This window comes from Pleuronectes platessa, chromosome 2 (genome assembly GCF_947347685.1).
Source record: "Pleuronectes platessa chromosome 2, fPlePla1.1, whole genome shotgun sequence".
Classification (NCBI taxonomy): domain Eukaryota; kingdom Metazoa; phylum Chordata; class Actinopteri; order Pleuronectiformes; family Pleuronectidae; genus Pleuronectes; species Pleuronectes platessa.
Genome location: NC_070627.1, coordinates 17,651,898 through 17,666,649, shown reverse-complemented (window position 1 = coordinate 17,666,649; position 14,752 = coordinate 17,651,898). Strand labels below are relative to the sequence as shown.

General features: G+C 43.4%; 1 protein-coding gene across 1 annotated transcript in view; it reads right to left on the bottom strand.

Annotated features, from left to right (window-relative positions):
- Positions 1-570: 570 nt before the first annotated feature.
- The window catches only part of foxp4 (forkhead box P4), an 81,150-nt gene continuing 66,968 nt past the window's right edge, over positions 571-14,752 (bottom strand). The window contains exons 10-18 of the mRNA XM_053445290.1: positions 12,562-12,649; positions 10,931-11,014; positions 8,475-8,700; positions 7,924-8,000; positions 7,732-7,833; positions 3,423-3,544; positions 2,692-2,758; positions 1,500-1,672; positions 571-751 (exon numbers count right to left, since the gene is read on the bottom strand). Of these exons, the coding sequence (XP_053301265.1) occupies positions 604-751; positions 1,500-1,672; positions 2,692-2,758; positions 3,423-3,544; positions 7,732-7,833; positions 7,924-8,000; positions 8,475-8,700; positions 10,931-11,014; positions 12,562-12,649 (1,087 nt within the window). The 3' untranslated portion in view covers positions 571-603. The remainder of the gene's footprint in view (positions 752-1,499; positions 1,673-2,691; positions 2,759-3,422; positions 3,545-7,731; positions 7,834-7,923; positions 8,001-8,474; positions 8,701-10,930; positions 11,015-12,561; positions 12,650-14,752) is intronic.

The following is a 14,752-nucleotide window of genomic DNA, read 5'->3' as shown; positions in this document are numbered from 1 at the left end:
CATGATCCTGTGTGTCTTTTTTCATTCTTACACACACTCACACACGCATCTGTGTGTGTTCTCAACTGACGATTAGAGATAAAGCGGCTACCAGGGCAGCCCGAGACGACAGTGAGCAGGGTGTGTGCAGAGTGGTAGGGCGAGGACACGAGAGTGTGTGTGTGTGTGTCAACGCCTCTAGGGGTCTCTACACAGAGGCTGATGTTACCAGGGAGGATAACGAAACATGGTGAGACATGAATGAGTGTGTCTGTGTGCGTGTTTGTGTGAGTGTGTATGCATTAAGTGGTGTTACACCTCTGAGCCAAGTGTCTGAAAAAGAAACACATGGAGGTAAAGCAGTGCTCCACAGTCTTCTCTTTTTGTGTCTGAAAGTAACGGAGGTCATCTAACCCTGTTTGGTGTTTCTCAATGTCATCCTTGGTTGCTTGCATTTTCTTCAAAACAAAACAAAAAATAACATTCTCTTTTTTTCTCTCTTTTTCTCACAAGTGTACTGTCGCTATTTTTTCCTCTTCAGGCTGACGAGAGGGCTCGGGGGGGGGGGGGGGGGGATTGATCTCGCTGTGTGTCCCGTCCCTCTGGTCCGTTCTAGGATCTGTCCTACTCCAGGTCCTCGTTGGGAAGATCCTCCTCCAGATCGCGCTCGTCGCTCGGCAATGGCATGTTGTGTGTGACCCCAACCATGAGGGATACTGGCCGACCGTCCTCATCCACATCAGTGGGCTCCTCCTTCACATGCACCGGGTGGCTGAAGGAGATAGAGCAGGCTGACATTAGGAAAGGAAAAGGGGAAGTTTTAAAGAGCATAGGCCAGTAGCAGACTTTCTTTCTTGATGACACTGCTGCCAAATATGCTGATGCTAATTATACGATCAACTGACCCAGGTAGTTTAATTGTGATTTGCTCACAAATGTGCAATGGAAATTACAAGTCATGCAGGTTAAACAATAAATGTTTGATTCAGGAAAATATGATGTGGTTACATTATGATGTGATTGACTTTGGTAGAAAATACCAGAGTAAAACTGCATGTCATTCTAGAATCATTGTAATATCATGTTCTGATTTAAAATAGTGCAAAACCTAGAATTGTTTTAAATTTGTTCACAACCAATAAAAAGCATCACAAACAGCACATAGATCATTGCAGAGCCGACAATCTCCCGTGAAACTAGAATTTTAGGTGAGCAGCATCTTAAAGCAGCAGGAGAAACATTTTCCTCGAATATGTTAGATTCTCTCCTGTTCATTCTTAAATTACATGTAAATGAATTCTCTGGTAAGACATCTCAAATTAAGATAATACTTATAATATCAGTATCACCATTGCACCATCACAACTGTATTTAGATTCACACTGACAAAAATTACAATATTAGTTTGATACTGAGCGTTGTGCAGACAGTAATTATCTTTAAACTCAGGCACAGGTTAAAGTAGTTTTGTCTGCTTGAACATGTGTGTGTGTGTGTGTGTGTGTGTGTATAGTAAGTACCTGTACTGGTGAGGGCTGAGCGTGGGGCTGCAGCTGCCGTTGCTGTTGACCTGCTCCACAGTGGAGCTGACATCGTCGTGGCCCACGTGCAGCATGTTGAGGCTGGCTGCAGACGGAGGGCTCACCAGGGGAGAGCTGTTCAGCATGGACAGACTGCTCTCTGCCAGCGCCGCCTATACACACACACACAAAGTCAAATCAAATTGGAGCCGGGTTATGTTTGTTTTCTACAATTATGACATATCAAATTAGATAAGAAAATGAATAAATGAATAAATAAATACATGAATAATAAATAAAAACGCTGTCCCAGAAACATTCGACTCATTATTATTTTAATATATTTAAACATTATAATCAAAGTTGTTTATAAGATCAATTGACACATAATGTAAAAAACAACATAGCAAATCTTCACAATGACTGATGAGTGTTTCTTAATGTGCTGATGAGAGGGCTTTCTCATGGGGAGCTTTTGAATCCACTCACATGCTAGTTCACTTGACAAACCACTAGGGGGCACTTATATACAGTACTTTCCACACCATAGCTTGTACTATAACATTTAAGTCCCTGTCACCAGAGTGAGTGTGTGTGTGTGTTCCAATGAAGGAACATGGAGAGAACCTGACTAGACCACACACAGGCAGTGAAGCAGAGGAACAACAAGTGAAACAACAGGTCACAGCTTTACACACTCACATCCAGCTGCAGATGTGAGGCGGACTCTACCTTCACTTCTCACACAGGAAATAAAGTGCGGTAAAGAGAGAAGGAGGGGAGTTCTCACTCAGAGATGGATTTTCTGGGACATGCGATAATTATATGCAGTAACCTTAATTGACAACTACTTGACGCTATAAATCATCTCAGTCGAAAAATTGCAAGCGTGTGTGGGTTTGGTGTGAGATGGGTCGAGTGTGTGTGTGTGTGTGTGTGTGTGTGTGTGTGTGTGTGTGTGTAGGGAGGTGGGTTGGCGTGTTAGAGAAAGTGAGGTGGGAGGTGAGAATGTGTTGATGTGGGAGAAGGAGGTGGCGTGAATGTCGTTAGGGAATCTGCTAATTATGAGAGGGAATTGATATCAGTGCCCTTGATTGCGATTGGCTGCCCTGTGTGTGTGTGTGTGTGTGTGTGTGTGTGTGAGTGAGAGAGAGAGAGGAAGAGAGAAAGAGGAGCAGAGGGCATTCCTTACCTGGTAGCTAGCGTTTAGGGATCCAAAGCCCAGGCCTGAAATCATATTTTTCACCAGAGTGGGACTTCTACACACACACAGAAACGAACAAGGGGAAGAAGAGAGAGAGAGAGAGACGGGTGAGAAACACAGATTAATTGCACATGTTGGAAGATGGCACCTCCGCCAAAGTGCTCTGACAAATCTCACAAATATGTTTGTTACAAGTAGAAACATACACAGACTGTAAACAGATGCTAAAACACACACAGAGAAAGTGTTTGATATCTGGTGCGCAGGTGTGTGTGTGTGTGTGTGTGTGTGTGTGTGTGTGTGTGTGTGTGTGTGTGTGTGTGTGTGTGTGTGCGTGCGCGAGTAATTATCCCTGGTTTCTCTGGCGGTTGGAGAGAACATCTGTTTACACACGCTAACAAGGTTTTTTGCTCTCTTGCATCTCACACAGCTGCTTACTAATGGTGTCGACAAACAGGGAAAAACACACAACACACACACCACGTACAGTACATAAACAAGTCAGCAGCACTCTTATTCTCAATGATTGCTGAGTTGGCCTCTCGGTAATAACAGAGGGACCATTTAGGCAATCATCGTGCCAGTATCCATAAGCTCACACTCGGATCTTACTCCTCTTAAATGTGTGCATGACAGTGTGCGCATATATAAATGTGTGTGTGTGTGTGTGTGTGTGTGCGTGTGAGTGCATGTAGGTATGTGACTGTGTGCGTTCTTACCCGGTCATCTTTGGTGGTCTCCTCTTTTGGTATTCGACTTCATCCACAGTCCACACGGCTCCCTTCACGTTCTCAACACGAACAAAACACTTGTGCAGACTCAGGTTGTGGCGCACAGCATTCTGGGAAAAGAGAGAGACGGACAGAAAAGACAAGCTTTATTAGGACTGAAGGCCAGGCATCCTGTTTCAACCATGACATTTTGTGGAGGGTTAGGGCATGACCCATGGAAGAACCCATTAAATGATGGTGTGGATCGAGATCAGGGGGCAGATCCAGAATTTTTTTTTTCTGTCTTTAAAATTGCGAGATGGATTTTTCAAGTGGAAGACTGATCATTTTCGAGTTTGTGAAGTTGGGTGTAGATCCAAATCGAAATCTGGATCTAGTGAATTTAAATATAGTTTCTCAAGGGCGATGTTGGGCCTTGGCGTGGCCTTCTAGTTTTGTTTCTGTATTTTATATTATTTCCATGAAATATTTTTCCTTTTGACTATTTACACCGAAATTTTAATGTTGTTAAATCAGCATAAAAATGTTGTTCTTTCTTTTCCCACATCTCATAAATATTCCAGCACACTGACAGTCTGGCTCATAGTGGAAGCAATCAACTAAAAACCACCTTTAATGCCAAGATGGAATGACATTGTGAACTTTTCCTGTAAAGTGAAACAATATGTTGAGTTACACCTGCTGTTGCCTGATAACCTAACCTCTAAGTTGCTTTTTGTCTGAAACATGCATCTTCCGTTGCCACAATATTCCATGACTTCGACGTGTGAACTCAAAACACGAGCTGAAACCGTGGTTTTTGATGTGATTACCTTGCTGGAGGTAAGAACACTCACTCAGCGTGTGCTCAGTACAAACAATGCTTCTCATCTTTTTGTGAGGTGACTTTATGCGACGTGTCACCAGAGAATAATGGTCCTTTTTTACCCATCACTTCTTATAAACACACACAAACTGTAGCTCCGTGTACAGTGCTAATGCAAGGCAGCATTTCTCTAGTAGCGTTATTTTATCTCAGAAAATGTATAATCAGTCATCATCAGCACGCACACACAAACACACACACACACACACACACACACACACACACACTCACACACACACACAGAGACACAGGCACTCAGACGGGCAAGCAGGCAGGCACACCGCTATCTTTGTCTCACCCCCCCAGGGACAGGCCTCCCTTTTCATCTGCTATTTGTAGTTTGTTCATGCCCAATTTCATTACCAATTTTAATTCGTCTATAATTAAATCCTGCATATTCTCTCTGACACGCTGTTCTAAGCCGAGAGAGAGGGACAGGCCAGGCATGCATCACTCCACGCCATAATTACACACACACACACACACACACACACACACACGTAATTACACAAGCCATAATCAGTAGAGGAACCCTTTCTCCCCCGCATCCCCTCAACCCCCGAGCTGTGATGCTAAGTTTTGTAAATGAGTCTGACCCCAATCTCTGCCCGCCACCCTGACAGTGCAAACACACAAACACACACACACATACAGACACACACACACACGCTTACGCCAGACACCAGTGCTACTGCAGTGCTATTTGCATTCGTCTCCGTGATGAAAGCCTAATTCTCCCAGTTAAAACATTGGCAGTCATTTACAGTGGGTCGCAGCACATGTGCCACTCATCTCCACTCCCTCAGGCTGAGAGGGGGGAAGGGGCTGGACGCAGGTGAATGTTTTTGACTGGTTGATTGTAAACAGTAAATATTAGAGATCTGAGATATTTGAGTTGTGTTTCTGCCTGTTGCACGATGGGATGGGCTCCTAGCATATGATTGTAAACAGAAATATATGTGTGCAGATAGGATGATGAATAAAATCATTATTTTCAAACAAGTATAAAATTAGTGATATCTTAACAGGGAAGGTGTTGAACAGCAGAACAAATTTAATCAAAATTCCTTTCTTAAGGGTAGCGCGTTGAAAATATTGATATTCCAATATTTAAGCTAAACTTTCCAGAAAAACTGTGACTACTAATGCTAAAGTCTTTCATATTTTTGTATGATTTCTACTGATGCTTTAATATCAAAGTACCCAATTACAGTTATGTTGTTCTAATTCTAGGGTTTGTATGATGTTGTCTATGATATGTATCTTAATTTACAAAGTAACTTGCAACTAAAGCTGTAAAATATTAGCACTGTATTAGAATTGAGATGCATGAATTACGTTCCAGCACTAGAGTTCAAAGTGAAGCCTCTTATATAGTACTAATTGGATTTTTAATCCCATTAATTTAATTCTTATATACAGCTTTTCTTGTTATTTTACTCATACTATAATTATTATTTTTGCTTATTACATTTTAACATGTGGCATCAATTTACCCCTCAAGTGCATCTAGAAATAAAGAGTGACAAACAGAATGAAACCTCTTCTTTCAGGCTTCCATCTCATTATGTAGCACCTTGAAATAACACTCAGCTCTCCTCCTCCCTCAATCATCCCTCTCTTTTTCTCTCTCTCTCGTCTCTTTCTCATTCTCTTTCCCTCGGTTTCTCTGATCAATGACTTCCACTCCCTGACACCGCTGCTCTCCTCATGAAATATAACAGCTTATTAAAGGACATACATCTCTGCGGCTCTATTTGACTCGGCGAGCCGCTATATAAATACATAAGGCCGCGGCAAGCTATATTTAAAGGTCTGCGAGGCCAACGGCGCAGGAAGCAGACACCAGACATTAATAGTTAAAATTCATAAAAGTCAGATGAGGAACTAAAGATATTCCTGGCTGCCCCCTTCTCTTAACCCCCTCCACACCACGCAGTCGTCCTGTCACCTCCCTTCCCTTGGTTTTAGGGGCTATTAGAGGAAGGCCGGGGTTCTCTCCTCAGCCCCTCCCCCCCCCCCACCACCCACCTCTCTCCCTTTCCCTCTCTCTGGAGGAAGTGACACTCAAATTAGTGTGAGGTTTCTTCAGAAATGGGTCAGCACCTACGATGGTGGGATCAGGCCAGTAGTGTGTGTGGGAAAGAATTCAGTGTGTGTGTGTGTGTGTGCACCAGCTCTGTATGTGCATTTCTATAATGAGGCTTTATCACGGCTAGATGTGGCTCTACTGGGACGAGCGGGGCCGACTCTCCATGTGCCATGTTCGAGGTGAGGGAATTGTTTATGGCTGATAGGGAGAGAGACGGAGTGGGAGAATGGAAGAAAGAAGGATGGAGTGAACGAGGAGAAACGCAGGAAAGCTTCTCTTAAAGACCAGAAACAACCATTAACTGTCAAATCAGTCATATCTTTTGCAGAGCAGAGCAGAGTCAGCGTTTGAAGAATGAGGAACTAGAACACGTGTGTTCTTGAATCATTATAAGAACAGGCTTCATTACATTTAGGCCCACTGAGCGACTCCATTTTCTACAAAGTGACTCACATGGCCTCAGTGTTTAAAATAACAGTATAACCTGCCCACTCATTTTGTTAATTTTTTCTCTCTCTCATCGTGGTCGAGCAATTCTCAGCTGGCATCAACTTTAGTGAAAGGCTTCATCAGTGGGCACAGACCACATTTACTTTGTAGACATTAAGCTCCGATTGAGTCTGAATCGTATCCAAACTTACATTTTCCTAAATACGATGTTGCTCATTTTCACCATCGTTTAAACAACTTCAACATACTGCCTGAAGTCAAATGGTTTCTATCTTTCATCGTTAAATTTTGACTTTTTTTATAATAACCTTTTGTAGCATAATGTGAGCTTGAGGGATTTACATAATATCGGTTCAGCATTAATGGAATTTAGGTTTAATAAAGGGATTATTGAGTTTATTTTGATATAAGCATATATATGTAAATAAGATAAGATAAGATAAGATAAAAAAAATATTGATCCACTTGTAGAAAATGTAGCTGGAAAGAAAATATGAAATGAAACCTAGAATAAACGAGATAAAAATAGAAATACTATATACAATATTAGACCGTTTTATAAATTTGCAATATAAAGATTTGAGTCTTAGACTGTGGGGGGCTGTGGCGTTATGCATTCATTATGATGGCACAAAGGAGCCCGCCCATGCACTTTGAGGTACGTGGCTGGATAAGTCTGCGGCTGAATATGATCCTGAGCTGCCTCAGTTAAGCATAGAGGGGATGAGATGGTTTTTTAGTTCCTCACATCCTCTTCTCCGTCACTGCCTCAAAACACTGTCCTGTTACATCTCCACCAGAGCGGAGGCCCTCCTCATCAGCATGTTCATTTTTTTAAGCCCCATTTGAAGGATGTAGTGAAAGTCAGGGTGTATATGATGCGCCCTTACCTTCCATGTTGCTGTGTTTCTCCTGAAGTAGGCGAACTTCCGTGTAAACCAGTTGTAGATTTCATTGAGAGTCAGCTGTCTGTCTGGGGACTCCAGAATGGCCTGAGGACAGGAAGAGAGAGTGGACAAAATGTAGAGGAGATCCCAGATGGAGAGAAGAGATGGTGCAAACGGATCTGAGGGGAGACTTACATGACGTATAAGAGAGGCGTAGGTAAAGGGAGGCCTGACATCAGCGTTCTTGTAGAACTCACAGTTCTGAGCCAGCTCTGAATAAACAGGAAACATCGTAAGGATTAAGTAAGATGAGCTACATATTTAAAAATTATGGTGTGTGGTGTAACATTTACCAAATAACATTCAATGTAAACAACATATATAAAAAAAAAGTAAGGATCAATACAATGGTTCAAAATATTAAAACTGTGTCTGAAAAAAATAACATCTAACAGTGTGCATTGAGCTTGGCTACTTGACATCATAACTAAGGGCTACAGTATATCTATATTTCTTTTCTTTTTTTTTACTGCAGGAAAGACTACATCAGTGATTGTGCCATGAATGAAAGGTGATGGCTGAATGGAGACATACTGTAATTACTGTGGAAAAGAAGAAAAACCTAATGCTGGATTTAAAAAAAAACATAATTAGAGTCTATTATTAATCATTTAATCAATAATTAGATAATATATGATAATGACACAACTAGGATGGCACTGAGTGAGGTAAGGGGAAATGTCTACCTGAGGCGATGGGGGTGCAATACTTGTCGGAGTTGCGCCTCCGTATGGGCCCGACACCGTGCGTGTGGGAGTGGGAGTGTGAGTGCAGGCTGGAGGAGCTGATGACCGAGGGTCCCTGGCGCAGCGGGGTGATGGGGGTGGCGGCCGAGGTGGGGGGGTGCTGAAGGCCCTCTGAGTAGGCATCGCTGTCCCGCTTCAACAGAGAGCCACTGGAAGCCAGGTTCAGCTGGAGAGTGGCAGAGACAGACACAGAAATAAGGGAGAGGATTCAGCTTGTTTGTCCCCCACTGCAGGTTCATTGTTTTTCTATTCGTGTGATTCCATAAAATAAAATAATCTAAAAAATCTAGATAAAATAAAAAAAAATACATTCAAATATAATAAAAAACGTCAAGAACAAAAAATGTAATCATTATGATAATTAAAATAAAATAAGGAAATGTCTGCATTTTTTTAAATATACAAAACAATTCAATTTTTTCCAATGTACTTATATTGTAATCATTGCAGTATCTATCAATTTACATTGAGCTGACTGATATCAGCCTCAAAAAGTGTGAAACGTTTTATTACAAATCAAAGGGGCTTAATTGACTTTGTGTCCCTTAGCTATGATTAATACATTTTTTGTTTCTGTCCAAAGTGTGAAGAATTGTTTTAGTTAGGGGAAAAATATTTTATTTATATGACTGATGCTTCACTCATGTTTAAAGCTTCACCATCTGCTGGTGCTGTTAACAGGGAAGCATCATGTAGATAAGATCAGGGTCAGGTGATACCAGTGCATTAGATGATTTGTTTGTGTCATATACATAACAGATATCTTCGTGGATAATGTTTCTAAACAGTTCCGTTGATTAGTTGTGTAAGAATATTGACATATTTGGGGTTCTACCAATGCTCTGTTCAACATAGAGCACAGACATGAAACTACACGGGCCAGCAGGACCTTCAATTTGAAGTTGTTTAACTGACAGCAGTAGGGAAGCTAAATCCAGAAAGACTTACTGATGTAAACTCACATCATCATGAGAAAATAATAAAGCCATTGATATTCCCCGTGAATTTCCGTCTCTACCAGTTCCAAAAAGCAAACCCACATCCTTGTACAGAACCACACATACACAATCACACACACTGAACATGAACATATATTTATATACACAGCGCTGGCTGCAATTAACCCTCAGCTTACAAAAACAAAACCACACGACAGCATGTTTGTAAGACGGGAACACACACACACACACACTCTGCGATGGCAAAGTCTTCACGGACTAATACGGCCCAATTAGGCAGAGCCTTGCACACGCACGCACACACATACACAAATATACCAGTGCGCCCAGGCTCTATGGGAAAACCGTTGTAGGGATGCTAGCTTAGGACTAATTAAAGCCACAGTGTGTATGTGTGTGCATGTGTTGTCTATATGTATGTAAAATGTGTGAATTGCCTCTCTGACTCTCCTCTGCCCCCTCTCCGTACCATTTAAGCTGACTGGAGGGGGCGGGGCTGTTTAACAGGTACTTCATTAACGCCGCAACCCTGCCACATCACCACGGCAACAGTCGAACCCTGTTAATTGAGGCCAAGCTTTGTTTCCATTCCTGACGCTCCTCCCCTGCCCCTCCTCCTCCAATCCCTGACCCCAAGGCTCGTCTCCAGTGGTGACAGAACACGCCTCTTCCTGATTTCCCATTAGATGTTAATGGCAGCTGATCCCCCTGTGATCAACACATCACCCAGACACACAAAAGTAGACACAAACACACACACACACGCGTTGCCACTCGGCTGCACCCATTTATATCCCCTCAAATTAAGACACTCCACCTCTAATTGACAATTAATTTCAACATCTTCATATTTTAATAAGACTCCTCGTCAATCTGAATAATGAAATATTCATTAGATACCTAATAACAACTTTGCCGAGCAGTGTGGACACAGACACACACACACAACCATCACATCAAATTTCGTTCCATTTTGTCAGCACACTAAAAATGCTGTGAGCGATTGCTCTAGCAGCTTTCTCTAAAAAGAACAGGCTGAATCAAACACAGATCTGGGCTTCAACACAATCTGTGAATGGCTGAAATTTATGATGTTCTCTGAGGACTGAAACACAGATGTATAATGGGAAGTTTAGACAGAGAGGTGAGAAGGAAGAAAACAAGAAGGACAAAGAGAAGAGGAAAAAAGAGAAGAACGAGACAAGCAGAAAGTCGTCTTTGTGATTTATTAATGATATAATAACCCTCACTGGTCAGTAGAGGGTGCAGATATCAAGCTAGACAGGAAAAGAGGAGTGTCGTATCCCGGGAAGGTTAAGCAGTAAAGAAACTGATAAAAGAAGAGTTTGTGTGTGAATGAGATGTAACAGTGGAAGCTCAGTGCCAGAGGCTGAGGGGTAATGTAATGTAGGGTCCAGGGTGCTGTGGTGTACTCACAGGTTGGTTAAAAGGCTTTGGCTCTGAGGGGCGCATGTGCAGGTGGGTCATCATGGCCTGGAGTCGCTCACTCTCTTTCGCCAGCTGCGAAACACACAGGGATGGTAATCTTTATGAAATCACATTTTTCTCAATTACATTGATTTACAATTACAATAACACCTTCGGTGGAGAGCAAAGTGTGAGCGGTAGCTGCCTCCGCACCGGGAGCTCTCTCCCTCACACACTCTTACACTCGCCTGCAGACACACTCGTCCCCGTTTGACATTGTAAAGCACCATTTCAATTGCTCCTGCTACAACCTGTGGAGACGCTGCCTCCTGTGTGTTTGTGCGAGAGTGAATGCTTACACACCTGAAGCCTCCAAAAACATGGGACCTAAACTAAGACCGATTTTTCTCATTAACATACATGCAAATATGAGGAGCTCAAACACAGTGCCTGTGCTGCTGCATGCATGTGAGTGTGTCTGTGTGAGAGTGGTCCAGTTATTACTGATGTTTACAAAGTCACATTATGGGGACATGTCTTCCTCATAGGGACAAAAAAGGAGATCTCTTAACTTAAATCATAAAATTTGAGCTAAAGACATGTTTTAAGGTTAGGTTTAAGTTAAGTTTTAGGTTAAGATTATGTTTAGGATAACTTCAGTGTGAGGGTAAGGGTTAGGCATGTAGAAACTATGGTTACGGTTAGAGTAAGTCTCCAGCAAATCAATGTAAGTCAATGTAATGTCCTCGGAAGTCATGGAGACACGACTGTGTATGTGTGTATGTCTGTGTGTGTGTGTGTGTGTGTGTGTGTGCGTGTGTGTTTGTGCGTGTACATGTGCGTTTGGGTGTGGGTGTGTTAGTGTATGGAGCGTAGAGTGGTGGGCTTCCTGTGGACTGCTGAGGGATGAAGTGACATGTTAGGGAGAGAGAGACGTCCATCATGATGTGATGTGACACCAGCTGCCTCTCTGTCACTTTGCGTTCCCTGGTGGTGGCTTGAGGGTCTCAGCTAAACGCTGTTTACTACCACCACCAAACAACTCTAACCCTAATACTGGGCCGCCGCCCCCGCTCCACCCCCCTCTAAGCCCCTTCTCCCCCCTCACACTACACTATGACGTGAATGGAGTATTCAGGGCCGTTTTTTGAAACCATGTCAAGACGAGTGTGAAGGGACAGGTTTAGTATCTTCACTTTGGAACTTTTCTTACTTACTACTCACATCTCATCCAGTGTTGGTATTTTTTTCTTTTGCTGGAGCATTCAGATGTTTCAAGAGGTTTGCGTGCATTAACCACTTTAAGAACAAGAGAGGCAGTGCAGCCTGGTCCTCCACTTTCTAGCTCGTCTCTAGCTCTCTTTCTCTCTCTCCCCTTTCTTTTTTCTCCTCTTTCTCCCTCCTCCCCTCTCTCAGCCTTGCACTCTCTTGCTGGTGACCGGAGCAGCTTTATAATTGGAGCAGCGATGGCAGCTTCCCTGCCGACTGCTCCTTTTAAATTACAAGCTCCACTGCTCTCCATAAACTCTGCCCTGCCTCAGACAAGTTACTGCCATTGACTGGCTGAAACAGTCCTCAAGACTTTGTTTGTGAGCGGATGTAAATTAAGTGTCTTAGTTTGAGCCTGTGTGTTAGCTCACCTGTATTTCCAGCTGCTGAACCACCTGCATCTGGACTCGGCACTGAGCGGTGCTGCGGTCATCCAGGGCATGCTCATTGTTCAAGTGCCTGGAGGAGAGAAGGGGAGGGGGAGATATAAATGTGACGATCAAAGTGCTGCTAGTCCAGTTACACTCATGTCAACAGACTGGATGATGAAGTAACAAAACTCAGCCCTTTGACTTTTATACAAACGGAGCTACGAGCCGTTTCAGTAAGACATAAATAAATCATAATCTTGGAGGTTTATTTTGTCTAGGGAAGGACACAGCAGCTGTGTTTTGTGTGTGTATACTTCACTGGTGCTCAGTGAGGCATGATCTAAGACAACCACCTGGATATGAGCTCATGTGTTATCACACAGAGCCTTATCTTAAGACTTTCTGTTAGCGAAACTCCACTCCACTTATTAACACTGCTGTGCATGTGTGAATGTGTGTGTGTAAATGGTGGCGCTGTTTGTTTCCTCCAATGTGGGAGGACCCGAGACCTTCTGATCTTTCCCAGCGCACCCCTCCCTGTCTCCCTTCCTTCATCCCTTTCTCTCCCCTCTGTCATCGCCAAGGTTATTCACAGGTTGCCCCCGCTAGTCCTGTGTGTATGAGTGTGTGTGGGTGTGTGTGTTCATATGATTGTGTGAGATAAATAAGTGTCAATATATCAGAGCCGTTTTTCTGATATCATGTGGTGTTAACCTGTAATCCTCATAAATCTGCGTTTTAGACTTGTTTATACTGAGAGTGTATTTAACATCAAGAAATGTGTGTGTGTTTGTAGTGTGCGTGCATGTGAGCGTGTGTGTTTCTCCGAGAAAGTAGAAAGTTAGGCAATATCAGGCGAAGACTGGAAATGAAACAAAAACAATGATGTCATGGCATGGCTAATCCAGGCAGATAGACGGCTCAACACAAGTGCACGATAATAATAACAAAAACATGATCTCACCCTTCTCTCCCCCTCTCTCTCTCTCTCTTTGACTCTCGGTCAGGCTCTCTCTCCCTCTTTCCCACTTGCACTTCTGTCCACTGCCCCCCTTTCCCACTCCTCTTCCCCCGCAACTCCCCAAATGTCTATGATTCACACTCATTCCAACGAAATCTGCCCCCAAAACCCTCCTGTCTCTCTATAGCTGGGCCATAAACAGTAGCAGAGTTTTCTTTTTTTTCTCAATGTGTCCCGACAATGAGGCTCTGTTTACTCCTCTGAGTGCTGGCAGACAAGGCTTTAACCCACATTACACCGAGCTCCACCGACCACAACCAGAGTATTATACCAGAGGACAGGGAGGAGGAGGAGGAGGAGGGGGGAGAGGTGGGTTAGAGAAGAAGAGGAGAGGAGAAGAAAGGCCTCAAATAGTGGAGTGTCCCCCTCCTCTGTTCTTCTGTTCTACCCTTTTCTCTCCTGGGGCGATGACTAAAGCTGGCTGGAAGGGAGCGCACTGTCGGACTGACAGAATTATCTGTCACTGCCTCTATTTTTTTCATCTCCCTCTTATTCTCTCTCTCTCTCTTACACACACACACACACACACAGGCACAGACACTATCACTCTCTCTCTCTCCCTCTCTCTTTATCCCTCTCTCTCTCTCTCTCCTTCCATCTGCCCCGGGGCTACGTGAAATGAGACACCAAACAACAGCTTTCCTCTCCAAACTTTCCCAGCCTGCCTACGAGCTTTGATCTGACTGTCCGATGCCATCACAATCACCACGCACACGGCTGTGATTATGCATGTGTGTGTGTGTGTGTACATATTTCATCACCCAGGCTTATTAATAACTCCATTGCTCAAATAGCTAAAAGTTCCAGATAATTAGAGGTTGAGTTTGTTTAGGGCTTCATTAGAGGCTTGGGAAGCCTTTGTTAGCAGCCACAGTGCCACGGGGTAGTCCACTGTGTGACAGTGGAGGAGGTGTAGCTGTAGAGTGTCAAGGCCAGATACCACATCAGCATGCCCCAGTGACTCCAAACTGGCAAGTAACAGCTATGAAAGACGTACGGAGGGAGGAGAGGAAGAAGAAAAGTGCAAGAAAATGGAAGCAGAGAGGGAATGAGTGAGAAAGAGGTTGTTTCATGTGTTCACCATGGATGTGGAAACTCATTGTGCTTATGGATGAGCTAATGGAGAATAATTGTGTATTTACACAGAAATACAATGCGTCTGACCCTTCA